Source organism: Oryctolagus cuniculus, chromosome 7 (genome assembly GCF_051225735.1).
Source record: "Oryctolagus cuniculus isolate XC-2025 breed Fujian yellow rabbit chromosome 7, ASM5122573v1, whole genome shotgun sequence".
Taxonomy (NCBI): Eukaryota; Metazoa; Chordata; class Mammalia; order Lagomorpha; family Leporidae; genus Oryctolagus; species Oryctolagus cuniculus.
In genome coordinates this window covers 90173331-90194658 of record NC_142873.1, presented here as the reverse complement: position 1 = coordinate 90194658, position 21328 = coordinate 90173331, and the positions used below count along the sequence as shown (strand labels likewise).

The 21328-nt window shown below is 36.0% G+C and overlaps 1 protein-coding gene across 50 annotated transcripts in view; it reads left to right on the top strand.

Moving 5' to 3' along the window:
- ADGRL2 (adhesion G protein-coupled receptor L2) overlaps window positions 1–21328 on the top strand; it is a 689746-nt gene that overhangs the window by 634902 nt on the left and 33516 nt on the right. For 24 of the 50 annotated variants that reach the window (XM_089337145.1, XM_089337146.1, XM_089337162.1 and 21 more), the window contains 6 exons: window positions 3675–4475; window positions 11219–11512; window positions 12012–12115; window positions 12999–13184; window positions 13903–13941; window positions 16751–16934. In XM_089337145.1, the coding sequence (XP_089193271.1) occupies window positions 3675–4475; window positions 11219–11512; window positions 12012–12115; window positions 12999–13184; window positions 13903–13941; window positions 16751–16934 (1608 nt within the window). The remainder of the gene's footprint in view (window positions 1–3674; window positions 4476–11218; window positions 11513–12011; window positions 12116–12998; window positions 13185–13902; window positions 13942–16750; window positions 16935–21328) is intronic. The other 26 variants (XM_070078190.2, XM_070078179.2, XM_070078188.2 and 23 more) reach the window with 3 other exon arrangements.

Here is a 21328-nt window from a genome sequence, read left to right as displayed (position 1 = left end):
ACATATGTTATATGTGATATTTGTATTTGTTCAGGTAATGAATGCTTCTGTCAAAAATGTATGTATACCAGGCATCCTTTGTAGTTGACAATGTGTTAGGAATTGCTTGCATGTGTATTTAAAAGAAACCCTAATAATCTTGGAGGACAAAGGAGAGTTACTAGATTGTAATTTTTCATCCTTATTTGTACCCTTTTTTTTAGATTATCATTGTAAGAATTTTATACCATATTGACTATAAGTTATATTGACTGAGAAAAGCAGTGGCCATTACTATGGACTAAACCATTGTTAATGAATAATATGTGAGATTATTTAAAATGAAATAGTGTGTCACTTCAGATACAGAGTATGTAGGCTGTCCTTAGTTTGGATCAGTTTCCTGTCTTGCATATCCATTATATTCCTCCACTGATATTGGTGGGTCGTGTAATTGTATGTTTGGTCTATAGAAAAGTAAATGTATTGTTAGAAATTAATTTATACAATCTCAAGATTGGTTGAGGTATTTGGCATGTGATAAACAGTAATTGATTTCATTAATTTTATTATATTTTTATATCCTAGTTGATAAAATTTTAGTTGATTTGATGAGTATTTTTGAGTTTTCATCAAATACATAATATAGGGACATCTTTGTTTTAAAGATACATATCTTACATGATTTATCCATCATCAAGTGTTTTATTTAATTTTTAAAAATTTTTACATTTTGGTGCTACTTCTTGATGTTCATCTGTATTATAAAATTTATACAACTCATGCCCATTTTATTTTCCTTTAATGTAGGTGATATGACCACCCTATATGATGTTTTGCTCAGTAACTGCACTATCATTTTAGAGCATTAGATAATAAAATCCAGCTATTTTCAATGAATGGGAAACATAAAAATACATTTTTATTGAATTTGTCATTAAGTCATGTTTTAAAATAAGTAAACATAGTTTTGTATTATTCCCATCCTTTACATTTAATTGATTTGTTTCAGTAAAGTCATCCTTTCCTTAGGAAAACAAAAATGTAGTCTGTGCAGTTACAACACTAATGATTTCTCTTATCCTCACTTTCCTTCCATACCCTTCTGTTACTGATTCTAAACAGGTATAATACTGCTTTTCTCTGAGGAGTAACGTTAGTTCTGGTAGTTTATAAGCAAGTATTATTTCCAAGGCAGTAAGAATTTACCAGGTAGTCAGAAGTACACGTTATAGAAAAGTATGTTTCCTGAAAGTGTTGAAAAAGACCAAATTGGTTAAGAAAGGGTGTGGTTTAATATGGAAAGTTATATTCTATTCCTGTGGCTAAAGTGTTTGTAATGTGTTTCTCCCAACAATAATTCAGAAGGTCAATATTTAATCCTGATGAATAATTGTAATTTAAAAAAAATTAATCAAGCTAAGATCTCAATGAAATGTGCACTATACTTACTGTCTTTGAATAATCAGTTTGGAGATACAGTATTAACACTCTAATACATTTTATATAAGGGAAGGTGGAGAAACAGAGATGTCGGTCTGGTCATTTTATGAAATTCAGGCAACATACTTCAAAGGCAGTCAAACACTATTTTATGGTTTGTGATTATTAGAAAACTTACAAGGTCTCAAATAGCACTCTTCGTAACTACATAATCCATTTCTTTAAATTTGTAGGGTTTTTTTTCTCATATAATTCTACTAATCAGGTTTGTTTTATGAAAGCATTTACCTTTATGGGGTCTGTGGAATCAAGGTATTTGCTTTGAATGCTTGGTATGATTATTGTTGCATGCTAGCTTGCTTTCTGTGTGAATTAATGATGGTAGAAAATGTCATAATAAGCTAACCATAATTCTTTCTTCCTTTTTCTCCTTGCCTACTGTGCTTGCTTTTCTCTTGTATGTATTTTGCTTACTTTTCTTTAATAGACTTAGTATTACAAGTTTGAGATGTATGATATAGATAGTTGAATAAGAATTTTATTATATGAAGTATATTTAAGTTGAAATAAGTAAATTTACTAGTTCTTAGTGGGGAAGAAAGGTCCTAACTGACTCTACCCTTCAAACTCCCTATTGGGGCTGAAGGGAGATCTATATAGTCCTGAGAAGGAGGCTTGCTTTCTATGGTTAAGATGAATTTTTCGGACATACAAAATAATAGAAAAATGGTTGAAATGCACAGAGATATAGAATTATATATTTCTTCTTACATAAATATCTCTGAAAAATGTAACCATATAAATGTTTGTTAAATTTGACCTCAAATCCAAAATCGAGTTGTTGTTTCTATAAATATACTTTACTACTGTTATGTTTATGTAATTTTAGTCAGTTTAATAATTGAATTTATGCCAGATAAATGGGGATGATACACCTGTGCATGCATTTATGTCTGGGGAAAACATATGTAAAGTAAAACCTAGTAAGAATGCTGAGTGACTTTGGAAAGGCAAGAGTATGTATCCCATGCATTAGTGAAGAGTTTCATTATTTATTCAGGTACACTAAGTGAAGCAACATGCCAGCGTATTTGTATTGCCTCCTTAATCTACTAAAATGATTGATCCATGTTCTTTTATGTAACTTTAGAATCTTTCTCCTGATAGGTTTTCCTGTTGTGTGTTTCTCTTTATCCATAGTAGTACAGCTCTTATTCTTCCTATATTTAGCATCTATTACGAATTCAATCTTAGACTAATAGTCAATTTATTTTAATCTTTTTTCTTTTTTCCTTGCACTTTTTTTATTTTTCTTCCGATGCTTAAAATAGAAGTGGAGCAAAAAGGTAAATAATGTATACAGTCCGAACCCCAGCTCCCTGTTATGTGCCTTATGGATGTTAACCTCCTCCCTCCCCTTTCCCCACAACACTGCTACATTAGAATAATCAGCAGGAGCTCATAAATGCAACTCATAAAGAAGTCAACATGAAATTATGTGACTGCTAAATCTGGTGATGGGGTAAAAATTCTGAAGTCGGCGAGAGGGAGCTACCCTTTCTCTGTTTCCTTTTTACCCTTTATCTCTTTTTCTGACACACTTCAATATTTCTTATTATTAAGTGTCCTCTTGCCTGGCTTCCAGAACCCTCTCCATAGCATGCCATGGTTCCAGGGTCTCCTGGTTGTTTCATCACAGCTTTCCTTGTATTTACTTTCCTCAGATCCTAATTGCATTTTCCGAATATTTATGTTCCTTAAATCGAAACACCTTTGTTTTCAGTCTTCTGTAAAAATTCCAAATAAGTCTTCACATTGGGTTTTTTGTTTTATTTGCCTTAGTATGTGGTTTTACTTTTGGAGCCTTATAGGTGGGCTAGGGGTTGGAGGGTATAAAGTTTGGAATAAAATTAAATAGTTTATACACAGTTATGTGCAAGCTCAAAGCACTGAAGCATGCATTACCAAATTGTATGGTAAAAACACAGTGAAAATTTAACTTGTCAGTTCAGTTACGATTGGTCTTAAACTTTGGCTTGTATTTGTAAAAATAAACCCCAGCTCTTTCTATGCTGGTGCACTGGTTGCGGTAATTTCAGAAAAGAAGGATAATACTTGTATTAAGTATAAATTTTGATAAAAATTAAATGCTAATACATTTTCCTCTCTTGATTCGTTATCATTGAAAGTTGTGCTTGCCTGTATAATTTTTTAACTTGGCTTAATTCTTATCTTTTCTCTGTGACTGTTAGTTTTTGTGTGCCCTGGGACCTTGAAAGCAATTGTGGACTCACCATGTATCTACGAAGCTGAACAAAAGGCAGGTGCGTGGTGCAAGGACCCTCTTCAGGCCGCAGATAAAATTTATTTCATGCCCTGGACGCCCTACCGCACCGATACTTTAATAGAATATGCTTCTTTAGAAGATTTCCAAAACAGTCGCCAAACAACAACATACAAACTCCCAAATCGAGTCGATGGTACTGGATTTGTGGTGTATGATGGTGCTGTCTTTTTTAACAAAGAAAGAACAAGGAATATTGTGAAATTTGACTTGAGGACTAGAATTAAAAGTGGCGAGGCCATAATTAACTATGCCAACTACCATGATACCTCACCATATAGATGGGGAGGGAAGACGGATATTGACCTAGCAGTTGATGAAAATGGCTTGTGGGTCATTTATGCCACTGAGCAGAACAATGGCATGATAGTCATTAGCCAGCTGAACCCGTACACTCTTCGATTTGAAGCAACGTGGGAGACTGTGTATGACAAACGTGCTGCGTCAAATGCTTTCATGATCTGTGGAGTCCTTTACGTGGTCAGGTCAGTGTATCAAGACAATGAAAGTGAAACAGGCAAGAATGCAATTGATTACATTTACAATACTCGATTAAATCGAGGAGAATACGTGGATGTTCCCTTCCCCAACCAGTACCAGTATATTGCTGCAGTGGATTACAATCCAAGAGATAACCAACTCTATGTATGGAACAATAACTTCATCTTACGATACTCTCTGGAATTTGGTCCACCTGATCCTGCCCAAGGTAAGAATATTTGCTTGATGAAACTATTTTGTGAGCAGCCCGCTTTTGAAATAAAAGCCTTCTTACTTCTTTTTCCCCCCTGTCGATTTTCTTTCTCTTTTCATAGCTCAACACAAAGGATGATGTGATACATTTTAGTCTTATTTTGCTCCATTTTCTTTTTCTGAATTCGTTTTCATTTAGATGTCAGCTTGAAGAAATTGTAGCATCATTGGTCGGTTTAGTTTTTCATTGCTAAAAATACAATACCCACTACAAACCTGTTAGCATTGGTTTTTTTTTCCTACCTGACTTCTAAATTGATTACAATCTATGTGCAGACCTTTTAACTTCTTGGCGCCAGTGGTTAAGGGAAATGTGTGTTAGGAAGTCCCAGGAGAATGGCTTGGCTTGATGTACAATGTCAGGCATTAATGTTCTGAAATTTGGGCGTCTGTTTTCTGTGTAGGAAAGGGAGTCACCCAACATCTTTCTGTATTGTCGTGTAAAATTACACATTTTTATTTTCTGCTGAAATAGTGACAGCTTCAAGTCAATATGTCTGACTTTGTCACCCATGGCCTAAGCATTAAATGATCCCAGTAATGATTTATGATGACAGATGTGCTGGTGTTCAAACTAGAAAGTTTTTGGAGTGATTAAATCTTTTCAGTTTGGTGGAACAGAGATTAATTATCGTTTTTCTTCTACTGAAGTAGTACACATTTATACACTTAAGTATATTCCCAACTATGAATATATTACTCCTTTTAAAATTTGCTATTATTAAGTTCTAAATATTGTCATATGGTAAGGATCTCAAAAGGAGAAGTCACAGCCTTTTGTAATTGGATTTCTTATTTGAATCTTTATAGGATACCAAAATACGTGTTTTTTTTATATATAAGAAAAGTAATGATGTATTAGCTTAATTCATGAATCTTTTTCTGTAAATCCTGCATGTCTTGAGTTTTGTTTTGTTTTGTTTTTGGTTTAAAACCAAAATGGGTAGCAGTAATACTCATTGTTAAATTTTCAGCAATAATGTCTTTTACGTTGTGGTGTAGCTGGTAAAGTCGCCACTAGTGACACCAGCATCCTGTATGGGCACCGGTTCATGTCCGGCCATACCACTTTCAATCCAGCTCCCTGCTAATGGCCTGGGAAAGCAGCAGCAGATGGCCCAAGTCTTTGGGCCTCTGACACCCACGTGGGACACTGGGAAGAAGCTCATAGCTCCTGGTTCCTAGCTCTGGCCTGGCCCAGCCCTGGCCATTGTGGCCATCTGGGAAGTACACCAGTGGATGGAAGATCTGTCTGTCTCTGTCTCTCCCTCTCTCTCTGTAACTCTTTCAAATAAAGTTGTTTTTGTTGTTGTTGTTTAAATCTTCAAGGAATTAATATCTTTGTTATCTTGGATTCATTTATTTTAAAATATGGACAAATATGTTTGTCCCTAGGGCCAGCAGTTTGGATGTTTCTCATATCTCAATTGTTTTTTCTAAAAAATACTTCAGTATTTCTCCTTTAACCAACAGGTTTGTGAAAAGTCAAACTTGAGGCATTGGTTAAGAGTATGTCGATTATTCTGTCAACCTTTTTGCAACCTGATTTACCCTAGCAACTGTTAGATTTGTCTTAGAGAATGGTGAATCTTTTCCCCTCATTAGAAAATAAAGAAAGAAAATACTTTTAAAGTTGTAAATGGTAATTGAGCAACACTAAAAGGATTTTGAATAAAGTGGTATACAAGGCCAGCACTGTGGCATTGTAGATTAAGCCTCTGCCTGCAGTGCCAGCATCTGTGTGGGTGCTGGTTCGAGACCCCCAGCTGCTCCACTTGTGATCCAGCTCCTGGCTAATGGCCTGGCAAAGCAGTAGAAGGTGGCCCAAATGCTTGGGCCTCTGCAGCTGCGTGGGAGACCCTAAAGAACCTTCTGGATCCTGGCTTCAGATCAGCTCAGCTCTAGTCGTTGCAGCCATTTGGGGAGTAAACCAGCAGATGGAAGACCTCTCTCTCTGTCTCTCCCTCTCTGTAACACTGCCTCTCAAATAAACAAATCGTTAAAAAAACAATAAAGTGGAATACAGATCCAACAAAAACAGTTACCTATCTACTTGTCACTTAATATAAAAATGAGTGATAATATCCTTCTCCACACAAAGCATATGTTCTAGTAAATAGTTTGATGCAGTTCAGATGCAAAAGTCCTTGATATTTTAGATGCTTTTTTGGAAAGAGCATTTACCAGCTTTGGAAATGAGAGTTAGACATACACAGTAACTGTGTGTTTCTACATCCATGTTTTGTCATTCAAAATACAAGTGGTTAGCCATTCTTAAATATACCAAGTATGAAAATTCCTATTCACCCCTTATTTAGCCCTGAGTGATAAGGCATTTTATCTGATCTAAATTTCTCTTGCTACAGTTTGACCTGTATACTTACTGTCCATCCTTATAATCTATCTTTACATGCTTGTAGAGACTCCTGTCTCTTGGTCCAAGATACATGCCTTCCATGTGAATGTAGGTGAGACCTTGCAGGGCTATTCTGGTCAATACATACAGGTCGAACCTTGCAACCACTGTCAGATTTCCAGAAGCAAGATCCAAGAAATTGGGAGGACAGAGCAAACCAAGGCTTTGCCAGTCGTAAAACAGTGGTTGACCTGTTTGTCTGAAAGGCAGAGTTTAACTCTTATGTACTGGGTTTGCTATCACGTATGTGGCCCAGGCATAATTTGTGCTGCAAGATTATCATTCCTATCATTTGTCATTGTGGGCTGTTTCACAGCGTATTAGCTTTAACACATTGCCCCATTTATAACTTCAGGCCTTTTCATTTTTAAGAGCACAAGCATATTATTCCTGTGTTCTGGTTTATTTTCCTCTATGATTTGGTTGTTCATTTGCTCCATTCTCCTGAACTTGGTCTCATTTTCTGTTTACTTTCTCTTCTTTAGAGTGGGCTTAGGAAAAACCCTTTCCAACCCTACTTTAACTCTTTTCCATTTCTTAATCTGGATTGCTTTTTATTTATTTAAATTGCAAATTTGATATTCAAAGTATTATCAAGGAAATGTATCTTTACTTGAGTTTTAGCAGTTTCTGAGTATCTGTCTTATATTAGTTCTGAAGTAAGGTGTTTTAATAATAGGACAAAAATGTTTTTAGCAAGAGAGCCAGTTTTGTTTATATTTAGAATGTATTTAGCATAGTCTACATATTTTCTGAAGTATCTGTATTTTAATGAAAGTTGTATCTGAGATGATCAATATATTTTGGCTTTGAAAAAGAGTAAATATTGGTGGGTGCTCATATTTGCCTTATCAAGCTGCAAACTCTAGCTGGAGTTCATTCCATGAATAATGGGTGAGTTCCTGCACCTCCAGTGAGGGGAGTGTTGCCATTAGCAAAATCAGATGTTGTTCTGAAACTCTTTGGTGCAGGAAAAACCCGACAAATAGCAAGTTCTTAGAATACACTACAATGGTAAGTATGCTTGCCAAAACTGTAGATACCTAGGTGTCTGTGCTCAAATGATAAATGGTAGCTAGAATGCTCAATCTGGATGCTTGATATAAGGCAGCCTCATATACAGAACGTGTGAAAATGAGTTTGAATTTCAGTTATAATTCTGTTATGAGCTGCAGTGGTTTCTATCAATGTTCATAGGATATTCTTGAGTTTTGAACCTTTAGCCACGTTTCTTATGAAACTTTTTGAAAACGATTTATTCATTTGAAAGAGAGAGAAGGAGAGACAGAGAGAGAAACCCTCCTGCCCCTGATAAACTCCCCAGATGTCCCCAACTGCCAGGGCTGAGTCAAGCCAAAGCCAGGATCCAGGAGCTTCATCACCATCTCCCAAATGGGTGTCAGGGGCCAAGCACTTCAGTCGTCTTCCGCTGCTTTTCCCAAGTCATTATTAGCAGGGTGCTGGATTGGAAGTGAAGCAGCCGGGACATGAACCAGCACCCATATGCTATGCCAGCATCACAGACAGAGGCTTAATGTGGTATGCCACAACACTGGCCCCTGTTATGAAAATTTTAATGCTTTATTGCTCTGATCTTATATTCTCATCTCTGAGATTCATGAAGAAGAGTAGCAGTCAGATGTGCCTTAGAAAAGTGCCCGTTGCTTTGTGGGTTGTTGTACTTTTTCAGTCGATGAAAATCTTTCTAGAAAAGTAAGATTTAAGACTGGACAAATGTCCTTAAATTGCCACTTCTCTGTGGCTCAGTTTCTTCATCTATAAAAAGCAGATAATTAGAGTACCTGGTACATGTGATTGTGCTTAAGGATTAAGTAAAATGATCTGATAACCCATGAATGGTGATTGGCATAGCATCAGGCACATAAATGCTGAATAAGTATAAGATTTTATCGGTTTCAAATGCCCTATTGGGACTTACTCTGCCTGTGGAGAGAAATTAATATTTTTAGAAATACCTCTGCATTTCTAGCTTCAATTTTAGAAAAATGATTGCTTTCCCTGAAGTTTTGCTGAACTTCATCCTTGCAGAATCTCACCAATTCTTACTGTCCCCTAATGAGTACAGTATTGTTGCTTAAAGTTGACTTTTCTGTTTATTTTCATAATTCAATGTTTCACTGTTTAACCTCTGAAGAATGTGTTGATTGCCTGTAGACTTCTTGTGATGATCAAAAGGTGAAAAGGTATGAAAATATATTAAGAAAAAAACACATGGAAACCTGGCAGTAGACTTTTACAGGAAAGTTTGTGCATTTAATGGAGGCCATTTTATTATTTACCTCGACTGATTTATTATGAGCCTCGACTGATGTTAGCTAATTGTAGTATTAATACATATTTCGGTTAGTAAGTATGTACTGATTAGTGCAGTGTCAAGGGATACCAGGTACATGGGATGGTGTAGCACTAAACCATTTTGCTCTGCCCTGTTCTCTTTTCACTCTGATTTCCCCCTTCCACATAAGACTTGATTCAGCAGTCGTCATTTGACACTTCTGCAAAAAATTGTGATGCTTTTGACAAATGTTAATTGAGAAAGCGCTGAAAGCCTGGCTGCTTTGTAATCAAAAGAAAATTACAGAGGTTTAACAAGGTGTCAGGCAAGTGCTTTACAGAAAAAAGATAGACAGGTTTGAATAGGTTTCTGCGGCAGCTAGCTGGGCATGATGCTTGACTAATGTACACAGACAGCTCTCGTATGGTCAGTAAATTATGCCTTGGAAATAAAACACATGCTTAAGAAATGGAGGGGGAAACAAGGAATACAATGTGTGTGGTGTGCTTAGGGATTACAAGAAGTTTGTCACTATGAAAGAACTAGAGAAATGTGCACTTTGCTTTTCCTGATAAACTTAGAATATTCTCAGTAGTATCAGAATTATAAAAACAAATATTTATGGGCCAGAGATTAAAATAGTAAGCATAACATTGATAATGTGAATTTCTTTTATGATAAGGTTGTAGCTTGTTTTCTCTTAAATAAAGCATGCAATAAGTTGTTGGTTTATAAAATGATTTGAAAAATACCTACTTGTTCTTTGACTCTTAACATTTTAGATTTAAGGCATCATATATGAAAGATTTGAAGAGCCAGTAACCTGTAAATGTTGATAAAACTTTAGTTCTGGTCTCTTCTAACAGATTCTTAAGTTTTTACTGATCATTTTTAACTGTTTAAATTTTTAAAGATAATTAATGGAGAAAACAGTTGAGCTCCCTTTTTTTTAACTTTTATTTAATGAATATAAATTTCCAGTGTACAGAATATGGATTACAATGGCTTCCCCCCCCAATAACGTCCCTCCAACCCGCAACCCTCCCCTTATCCACTCCCTCTCCCCTTCCATTCACATCAAGATTCATTTTCGATTCTCTTTATATACAGAAGATCAGTTTGAGCTCTCTTTTTTTAACCTAGTGAATTTAAAAGTTTCAAAGTAATATTGGAAGGCAAAAAAATTCATTTAAAAAATAAAACTTACTTGCTTTTAAAAGTGAAGCTATCATTCCGTTTTTGTCTCTTAACCATCATTAAGTTGTAGAGGGTCGACTTGGAATTAGGCATAATTAATCTAACCTTTTATCTTGGTAAGACATTATATTATCACTTCTGAGCAGAATTAGCTGCTTCTTGGTACCTACTTTACCTGCTTTTTCAAAAGTAAAGGTGCCCAAGCCATGGATGTTTCCTTATTAAAACAGCACAAGCATGCCAAGCTTATCTGCTGCTTGGATCTAATCAGGCATGCTCAAAAACCTTTCAAGCAAGAATGGCTGCTGGGTGGAAAGATGTCATAGTATTTATTTTCCTGCAAGATGTAGAGAGGGTGACTTTAAATTTTTTATCGTTACATATAACCATCAGACATTTGTTTATCCCTTGATTGTTTATAGAGTGAGCCTATATGAAATTTGAGTTTTTTTCAAGTGGCACTGCCCTTCATTTATTAATAGATAGTACATGATGAAATTGAACTTAAACTACAAGATCAAATATTTCATTGAAAAGTAAAAAACCTAACAGAGCCATACAGCAAAGGCTGTAGTAAAGCCTAAGCTACCATTTTTTAGTGAGTAAATTGGAAGAAATGACAAGATTCATTCTTCCTCCTGCCCTACTGATAGTAATTCTCATTTAGTTGGTTTTGGGGCCAGGTGGATGGGTAGGGTTTGTGTGTGTGTGTGTACACACTCACGTGTGCATGCCTGTGTGTGAGCGCTGGTGTGTGTGTGAGATTAACATACTCATCTTTTTTCCATAGTGCCTACCACAGCTGTGACAATAACTTCTTCAGCTGAGCTGTTCAAAACCACAGTATCAACCACAAGCACTACTTCACAGAAAGGCCCCATGAGCACAACTGTAGCTGGATCGCAGGAAGGAAGCAAAGGGACAAAACCACCTCCAGCAGTTTCTACAACCAAAATTCCTCCTGTAACAAATATTTTTCCCCTGCCAGAGAGATTCTGCGAAGCATTAGACGCGAGGGGGATAAGGTGGCCTCAGACACAAAGGGGAATGATGGTTGAGCGACCGTGTCCCAAGGGAACAAGAGGTATTTCCTGTAAAATACCATGCATACATTTTTTTAACATAGCGAGTAGGTTCTAAATTACACTAAAGTGATTTTATTTGGATAAAGATATTTACAACAGTTAACTTTATTACTTTGGGGTTTTTAAAATGTAAAAGTCATTTAAGGTCAAGGACTGAATTACTTCTCCTGCTTAAAGACCCGGGTCAGGCCTGAGAATTTTGCCCAGGGACTCTGGTGAGGCTTCGCTACAGCTGCCTTTCTCATTAGGAGCATCGCTCTGGATGAGTCCCAAGAAAATCAAGGGCTTTTGTTTGCTACAATATCTGATATTTCTATGCTGACTTTATACTTAGTGTTTATAATCTGCATTACACCCTACTTTCTGTCAGTTATTGTCAACTACTTCCATTAGTGTTTATTCAAAATTTAACACAGAGTAATGTCATAATAGCTGATTTCCCGAGTGCATGCAGAAAGATGGTTTCAATTTCACTGTTGTTTTCTGCATCTGTTGTAGGAACTGCCTCGTATCTCTGCATGGTTTCTACTGGAACATGGAACCCTAAGGGCCCTGATCTTAGCAACTGTACTTCACACTGGGTAAATCAGCTGGCTCAGAAGGTTGGTTGGAACCTTTTAATATGGCACACATTGGTGATTTAGGGCTTTGCTTCTAACATAAATAATTTAGCTTTGTATATCAAACCAGCTTCCTTGCTCTTTGTTCAGTATAAAAATAAGAAAATTATGCATAGTTTTGTCTGTAAACTGTTTGTTGAAAGTTACATATGTTTTGGGGTATGCTATTTTCTATGTTAAGCTTTATAATGAGTACATGCTTGTTTAATTTCATTCACATTTAGTTTGTTCTGCTTCTTTTGATGTTCATAAGACAAATAGTGCATTGCCCTACTAAATCAAGTATCATTAAGTTTGCAACTGAATCCACAGAATGCTAGCAGATGTTTATATTACATATGATTATGATAAAATGAGTGAAAATAACATTATAGGTATTGGGCATATATTTAAAATATGTGCCCTTTTATAACAACAAATAATTTTTATTTCAATGCACTGTAATGCAGTGGCATTTTATTTTCTCCTTTTCCATCCATCTTTCTGAAATACAAACATCGACTAATAACTCTCAGTATCACACTGATTACATCCTGATTTAAATTCTGGATTGCTGGAATAAATAAGATTTTTAAGTAACAATTGGAAATGGTTGCAGGGAAATGAGAGCTGGCTGAAAAAAATTTTTTAAGGATTTATGTTTTTTTTGTTTCTTTTAAGTGTCTGGTTAAGAATTCTTTTGTGTGTTGTGGATCTGAGAGTCTTTAATCTTCTGAGATGAAGAGAAAGTTATTGGTCTCAATTAGTTGCAGATTTCAACATACTCACAAATATTTTTTTCACCACAACAGAGGTACTCAAGGAGAACTAGAAGCCTTAAGCAGAACAAGGATTCTTACTGAGATAATAAAAATTGTCATTTCAGATCAGAAGTGGAGAAAATGCTGCTAGTCTTGCTAATGAACTGGCTAAGCATACCAAAGGGCCCGTGTTTGCTGGAGACGTGAGTTCTTCAGTGAGATTGATGGAGCAGTTGGTGGACATCCTTGATGCACAGCTGCAGGAACTGAAACCTAGTGAGAAGGATTCAGCTGGACGGAGTTATAACAAGGTGGGAAGAACTCTTCTGTCCTTTACAATTGTCATTTTGTATGGTGGCTCTTGATTTTTCTAGCAGTTGGCTGCCAAACACTGGCCCCCTGGACATAAACTTAGAAACAAAACTTCCAATGTCAGTCATTTCCCCAGGAAGAATTGTGATTGAGAAAAGAACAACATCTCCCTCCATCCCCACCCCAACAAAAAAAGTGAAAATGATGTTAATTACCCAGGAGAGATTGTAGCTGGTGGAAAATTCCATTCCTCTGGTTATGGTCAGTTCTCTGCTTTTAGAATGCATCATATACACTTGGAAAGATTTTATAGAATTGATATGTTTTGTATGCTAATACATGCAACTCTTATGGTTGCAGCAAAATAGTGACTCATATGGGAATATTAAGTCACTGAAATACTCTCTTCAATGGCAGCTTTTGGGAGAACCAAGATTCCCTCTGCAGGACTGTGTTTTATCAGAGCTATTAATTTTTCCTACTATAGCAAAAATTTGATAGTTTTTGTACTACCCTGTAAGTGTGTATATTTAAACTCAAAATCTGTGGCTCAAGTGGTTCCATAGGATTAAAACGTGGGCTTTTTTTTTAACCACGGTAAAAATTTTATCCCTTTTTTGTCAACATATTTTGGATTTTAATTTCTGAGGATTTCTTCTTTCCTCATTTTCAACAGATAAAATCTAACCTCTGATTTTCTTTTCTTTTACTTAAAAGCTCCAAAAACGAGAGAAGACATGCAGGGCTTACCTTAAGGTATCTCTCCTGTGCTGTCACCCTGCTTTCTCCCTTCTTCAGCTACCTGCCACGCTTTATCATCTTGCTGCATGATCCAATGTATTTCAGTCTTTGATAATTATATAATGTGCCCCATAGCAGCTGTACAAATGTTGGCTTTTCACAGGTATATTACTCTCAGAATAAGCAAATAATTTATTTTAATAATTTTTGCTGTTTTTCCATTCATCCAAAAGTACACGAATTTTAATGAGATATTCTCTGATTGGAAAGAAATCATATGTTTTCTGTTGTCATCTCTGTGGATTAAAATATAACCTGAGTAAAGCAGCTATGATATTTTCTTGGCAGTTTATCATATCAAAGACTGTATAGTCATAATGTATGTGCATGAAAAAGTCACTGCTTTCTTATCTTTGTGATGTATTCTTAAATAGGCTTTGTCCTGAAAACTTTAGGAGTTATTTCTAGAATCAGGATGATATGGTGTTGGGTTACTAGAAATGAAATATGAAAAATGGGACAGTGATTTCAGTGTATATTACGTATGGTTTTATGAGGCTAATAGGAGCACAGAGCCATTGTTTGGCTCAGAATCCTTCTGTACTCTAGCCAGTTTTTCTGCCTTGTCTATGCAAGCAGTAGGAAATATGCTAAGGCTAACAGTGGACTTACGCCATGCTATGCCATGCCATGCTAGTTCTGTGTGATAGATCAGAATACTAATACCAAATTGCATTTTGTTTTGTTCTATGAATTCCACAACTTCCTTTTGGGAGGATAGTTATTTTCTATAACCATGTTTATAAACCATAACCATGGTAAGTCAAACCTTGAAAAACTAATCCATATACTTTGACTACAGATGACCTTTTGTAGTTTTCTTACACAGGTTATTAAAAAACCATAACTCCACGAATTTCTGTTGGCAAGGTCTAGACAAAAAGAATGGCATCTCACTAGTTAGTTGTAGACTTTGTTGGACCTGCTGTAGGCAAAGGCAGTGGACAAGACTTATTTTAGGTATAGCAATGTTCTGAAAGTGCTTTTTAGTCTGTTTAATGGGGGCAAAGAAATAACTGCTGAAGTCTATAGAATTTTTCAAACGGGAATGTTCAGTTCACCTCTAAGATACGAGTTAATGTAGAAAATGTAATAATTGGTATGTTGCCCAGGACACGTACCTCAGTGGGAAAAGAATAGCTTGCTTTTCTCTGGCAGGAAGAGACTACTTCAGGAATATGATGAGGCTAATGATCATTTTGATCCCACTAGTAAAGTACAAATGGTAATAAATAAGGAGTGTTTCAAATTAATAAAAGCATACTATCAGCGAGTTATGTGTATATGGAGTAAATTTCAGTATGACCTTAATTTCTGACCAGTGTCATTTTCAGTATGTCTCAAATGAGCTTCTCTGTTCAGATAAGACTAATAAAACTCCTTAAATTACAAATCAGAAGCTGACTTACACTATGCAAATGAAGCCAGTTCCCACTTTGTGACAGAGGATTCATTTGTAACTTAGATTAGAGGCTCCAGCCTGTATTTCTTGGTGACTAATGAATCTAGCCTCAGCAGACCAATTTCTGTTCCACTCTAGTTAATGGCTGCGGCAGTATCAGCGTGAGCATTTTGACTATTCTATCTCCCATTAGAGAGAGAGGCAAGCCTTTAACGCCACTTGCAAGTATCTTCCACCTGCCAGGAAGGTCGTGGTGGCTCACAAGGCAGACAGAACGAGGATATTAAGATGGATTAAGCTAATTAATCTTACTCTGACAGTGGTCTCAAACAACTTTGCCCCCTGCTCATTTCAATATAGTATCTCAAACTAGCAATTTTTAATGTTGTCCTTTGTACACTGTATGTTGTTTTTCCTCAGTGATTCCTAGCAGATCAAAAGAGTTTCTATATGAGCTTAATGACACATTATGACTAGGTAAATGGAACAGAGTAAATAAATGTAGTGATTTCAGCTGTGGAAGGCATAGTCCGTGCATAACTACAGTAAATACCAGCCTAAGAGCCTGCCTTCAGTTGCTTAACTGACTTTTTAAAATTTATTGTCATTTTGCATGATAATGAATTAAACATGACTACTTACAACTTGTATGTTTATGAAGACTTTTGTTTTTCTGTTTTCATTAAGCTATCAGTAAAGGCTTTGAATATTTTGTTTGCTTTCTTGACTACTGTGAAGAGCACTGTTGTTTATTAAAGTGTATTCTCAAGTGTTTCATAGCTGCACAAGGAATTGGAAGAGTGAAAATGTTCACAGATAATGTTAAAATTTTCAAACCACTTTCATTTTTTAAAAAATGATAATAAGTAGATAATGTATATAAAGCACAGTTTAGGTTACCAGTTTTAGTTCAGATTCTCCCTGTCTCCATAAACAATCTGATTTAGTTTTCCAAGTCGTTGACTCCAGAGACATCAGTGATTTTTATTTAAAACATTCAGTCCAAATAGGATGACTTTAATAGTTATCAACACATGTAAGAATCATGCCTGAGATCAAGTACTGACATTGGTTGTAATATTTCTCTTCAATAATGGAGGTGTGATTAGATCAACAGGAAGCAGCCACTTTTCTACACATACTCTTTAGTGTCAGATAGTAGTCTGCTAATCTTTAGTTACTCCTGTTTTGAAAGAAATGGTCAACTATATTTTGAGTTGACCAGCTATATGTTGTCCATCCTAAAATAAAAGGGAAATCATCATGACAAGCAGATTATTACTATTATCACAAGTCAGTGACTGAAAATCACCTTGCTTCTAGAAGCAATCAGAACTAATGATGGTTTCCTAATGGATGCAGGCAATTGTTGACACAGTGGACAACCTTCTGAGACCTGAAGCTTTGGAATCTTGGAAACATATGAATTCTTCTGAACAAGCACACACTGCAACAATGTTACTCGATACACTGGAGGAAGGAGCTTTTGTTCTAGCTGACAACCTCTTAGAACCCACAAGGGTCTCAATGCCAACAGAAAATATTGGTAAGTGAAATCTGTTGCAAGGTTTAATTTTAATTTAGCAGATAGACGTTTAAAAGAATGATGTTTCCAATTCTGAATCTCTTATTTACTAGCGCTAAACCTTTATTTTATGAGATTATTTTTTGTCTGTTAGCAAGAGAAATTATTGATCATACTTAATACAAAATGCAAAACTCAAACTCAACTCTGTAAGATTTGGTTTTATGTGTATTTTTCTTTTCTAATTGAAAAATCATTAAAGAAAGAAGTGTAAGAGTGCTTAAATACTGGAATATGGATTGCTTAAGTAATGAAAGTGCTTACTATGAGACTATGTAAAATGCTTTCCATTTTATATAGTATGTTCCTGATGAATTTAAATTACTTTTTGCAGTATGTTCTCGCAGTCAAATATTTTAGTTCACAGAACTTGAGCCAACAGTTTCAGCACAGCTGTCTTCAGGTAGAAATGTGATCTGTGAACTACATCTCATAATACAGAATGTTCATGTTTCGTGGAATAGCAAAATAGCTGCAGAGAGTTCTGAAGCAAGCTGTAGAACTGAAATGCAGTTACTAGGGGATAGGAATTTACTTTTGAAGATATTTGAAGTACACTATGTAGAGTAAATAGTACTAATTTAGGCTTGATCAGCTTAGAATTGTTGATTATTCTCTGTGGTTGAATTCAGATAGTTAAGTAAAATTTTCCACATTCATAATATGTAAAAAAGTTCTAAAGGGACACAGACTACTCCTACACCAAAAACAGCTCTAACCTCATTAGGACAGCAGATATTAAATGAAGTTTACTGTCTGGGATGCCATCTTATGCCTATTTGTTTCTGCCTGTGTCATGGGTTTATTATTATTATTAAAAATGCAAAAAAGCATGCATAAAGGAAATAGGCATAAATCAAATTATTAACACCTGGATTTAAATTAAAAACTCTTATTTTAAGTAAATCAGTTTTTTAAAAGATAGGAAATATTATTAAAATCATGTGTTCTTATTTACACTGAGGCTTGGCAATGATAGAGCACTCAGTAGCTTCAAATTAAATGAAGTCAAAATATTTTGGTCTGCCATGATCTGCGATACCTAGTTAGGAGGAAAATGCATTTCGCCATAGTCTTCGTGATACAAGATGAATAAAGCTTCCCCTTTTCAGTCTGAAGCCTTTTACTGGCTGGTGTATTAAGACTCCGAAGACACACGTGAACTAGTACCTTTCAGGTGTTCCACTGACACACCTGTGGAGGTAGAAGCATGTGGACATGGTCATCCTAGAGAAAGACTCACGGAAATTGTGTGTGTACAGGGGGAAAATACCAATTACACGAGGGGTGTATCTTGGTGCAAAGAATTTTGAAATCCATGCTTAATACAAAGGGTGTTTAAAACTTTAATGAAAAATGTGTATCGTGAAAAAACCGCATATGTTTCCAAAAGATTTTTGCGCCAAAATTAACTTAGCTTTGCAATTCCATTGTCTATGGACGTTTAAAGTGTCTTTGTAGTATTCAAAGAGGTCTGTTGCGACCTCAATTTTTTTTTTCTAAATCTTCTGAAAGCGATTTAAAAAAGAAAACCGAACGATGCCCTCTTCTGCTCTTTAAAGTGTACAAGAAAACGATGTGGTCAGCCTGGCTGACAGCACTGTTCTCCTGTCAGCCCTACATATGTAGAACAAACTGTTACTGCGTGTCCAAGATATTTTTATCCTTTTTCAAGTCCTACTCCAAAGAATTCAATGTCCATGTATATATTTTCATAATGCCTGTTTCTTAGAACCTTGAAGAATTAATCATTTTATTGATTTTTTTTTCATTTTTTAATTAAGAAATAAGGATGGAGATTGTTGTAAAATATAGCATACGTTTTACTGACATCTCTAATAATGCCTGGAATTTACTACATCTACATGCTGATTAATCAAGAATTGTAAACATGAAACTCAATTTAATGCAGTTATATCTTTTTTATTTCTAATACACAAATAATTTTGTGGGGGGAAATTATGTGTAATTTCGATCTGAGGAAGCACCAGCTTTTCCCTAGTACTTGTATTGTTCTTTTCAAATGTGAGGACTGAAATAACCTATAATTCCTTTATGTCCTTTCTCTCTTGAAGCTCTTATCTAAATTTAGGGCATGGCCACACTATCTTGAATTATTAAAACAATTTGATTTTTCTCCTTAGTGATTTCTTAGTTTAACTTCATAGCATGATTATAATACATAGCACCATTATAATACCTGACCCCATAAAATGATATAATTATATCTGTTATAATTATGTCTGGTTTTGGCATTTCAAAATCAACCTTGAGGGCCAGATAAATTGTAGCAGTTAAGACACATATCAGAGTGGCTGGATTTAAGTGCTAGCTCTACTCTGGGATTCAGACTTCCTGCTAATGTGCTCCCTGGAAGGAAGCAGGTGGTGCCCAGGTACTTGGTTTGCTGCCACCCATGTGGGAGACTTGCATTAAGTTCATGGTTCCTGGCTTTAGCCTGGCCTAGCCTTGATGATTGTGGGCATCCAGGGAATGAGCTAGTGGATAGAAGATTTCTCTCTCTTTGTCTCTCCTCACCCTACCCCCTCATACCCTACACTAAATACCTTTGAAATAAATAAAATCAAATAAACATTGTAAATCAACCTTTAGGTGCAGCTTCCATATAATCAGAGCACCGGGTTTAAGTGTAATGTCTGATGACTTTGGGTGTCCATCCACCCATATAATCATCAGCATGATCAATCAGCTCCTTCCCTCAGATGGAGCCAACTTGCTCCTTTGCAGTCTGTCTCCTCCGACCCTCAGCAACCACTGGATGCTTCCTGTCCCTGTAGTTTTGCTTTTTCGAGACCATTCAATTGAATGGAATCATAGACTATGTATGTTTTGACCTTGCTTCTTTTATACAGAGAAATAGTTTTGAGATTTAGTTTTATAGATGGGAGTGGAATTGCTGGCTATGACTCCATTGTAAGGAAGGGCAAACCTCAGTCTGTCTGTCCACTCACTTCTTAGATGTCTGTATTCATTCTACTTTGTAGCTGTTTTTTCCCCCAGTTGCTTTACCATATTGAGTTCCCTACATCAAGGTGTGAAACTTCAGCTGCTGTATGTTCTCACCAATATTTAGTATTGGCAGTCTTTATTTTTAGGTAGTTTTGTGGTTTGTAGTGGTATTTCATTGTGGGCTTCCTTTTGCATTTCACTGATTGCTAAATAACACTTTTTTTCTGTTTTTTTTTTTTTTTTTGGCCATATGTATACACACACACACACACACACACATATGATTTATTTATTTGTTTTAAAGGCAGAGTAACAGAAAGAGATTTTACATCTGCTGATTAAATTCTCAAATGGCCGTAACAGCCCAGGCTGGTCCAGGCCAAAGCCAGCAGCCTGGACTGGAACTCCATCCAGGTCTCCCATGTGGGTGTAGGGCCCACAGATATTTGGACCATCTTCCACTGCTTTCCTAGGCACATTACCAGAGAACTGGATTCCAAGTAGAACATCCAGGACTCAAACCAGCTCTGATATGGGATACTGGCACTGCAGGCAGTGGCTTAACCCACTGTGCCACCGCGCCAGCCCCAGGCCATTTATATATCTATTTATGTAGTGTTGGTATCTTTTGCCCATTTTTAATTGCATTCTTCATCATATCAATGAGTTATAGTGATTTTTTTATGCATTCCCAATGTGGATCTTCTGTCATACACATCCTCTGAATTTTTCTTCAGTATGTGACTTTTTCTTAGCATCATGAGAAGAGCAGAAGTTACAACATTTAACTAATCCTATTTCCTTTATTCCTTTCATCGTTTATTATTTTAAAGCAAATCATATTATTTTAAAGCAAACCAGTCATTATTGTGTAAAACACCACATGTGTCCCATACACTTAAGGAAAAAGAACCACAATGCTCAATTTGTTTCAATTACTGGACTGACTGTGTTCATATAATGTATCTGATTGATACGGCTGTTGAATATCTTTCATTAAATTCTCTCTTTCCTGCATCATCTTTTTAAAAACCTGATGCTTAATGAAGTGAGGTGGAGGATTTGTCCTCTACAGTTTCTTACTTTCTGGATTTGGCGTATTTCTACCTCCAGTGCATCCACTAACCATGCTTTGTGTCTAGAGGCTTCATCAGGCCCCCTTGCTTGAGTGTTTTTTTTTTTTTTTTTTTTTTTTCCAAGAACATCATTGCATCTTAGCACAGGACACATGATGTTTGGTTGTCTTTCCTTGTGACCCTCATATTAAGGTTGTGTTTTAGATGTTATCAGCCTGATGCATCCATTACAGAATTCCCTTTCCTTTAGTTTCCTAATGGGCTTAGTAGCTGGCATGAGTATATCCATCACTTTAGGCTTACTTATAC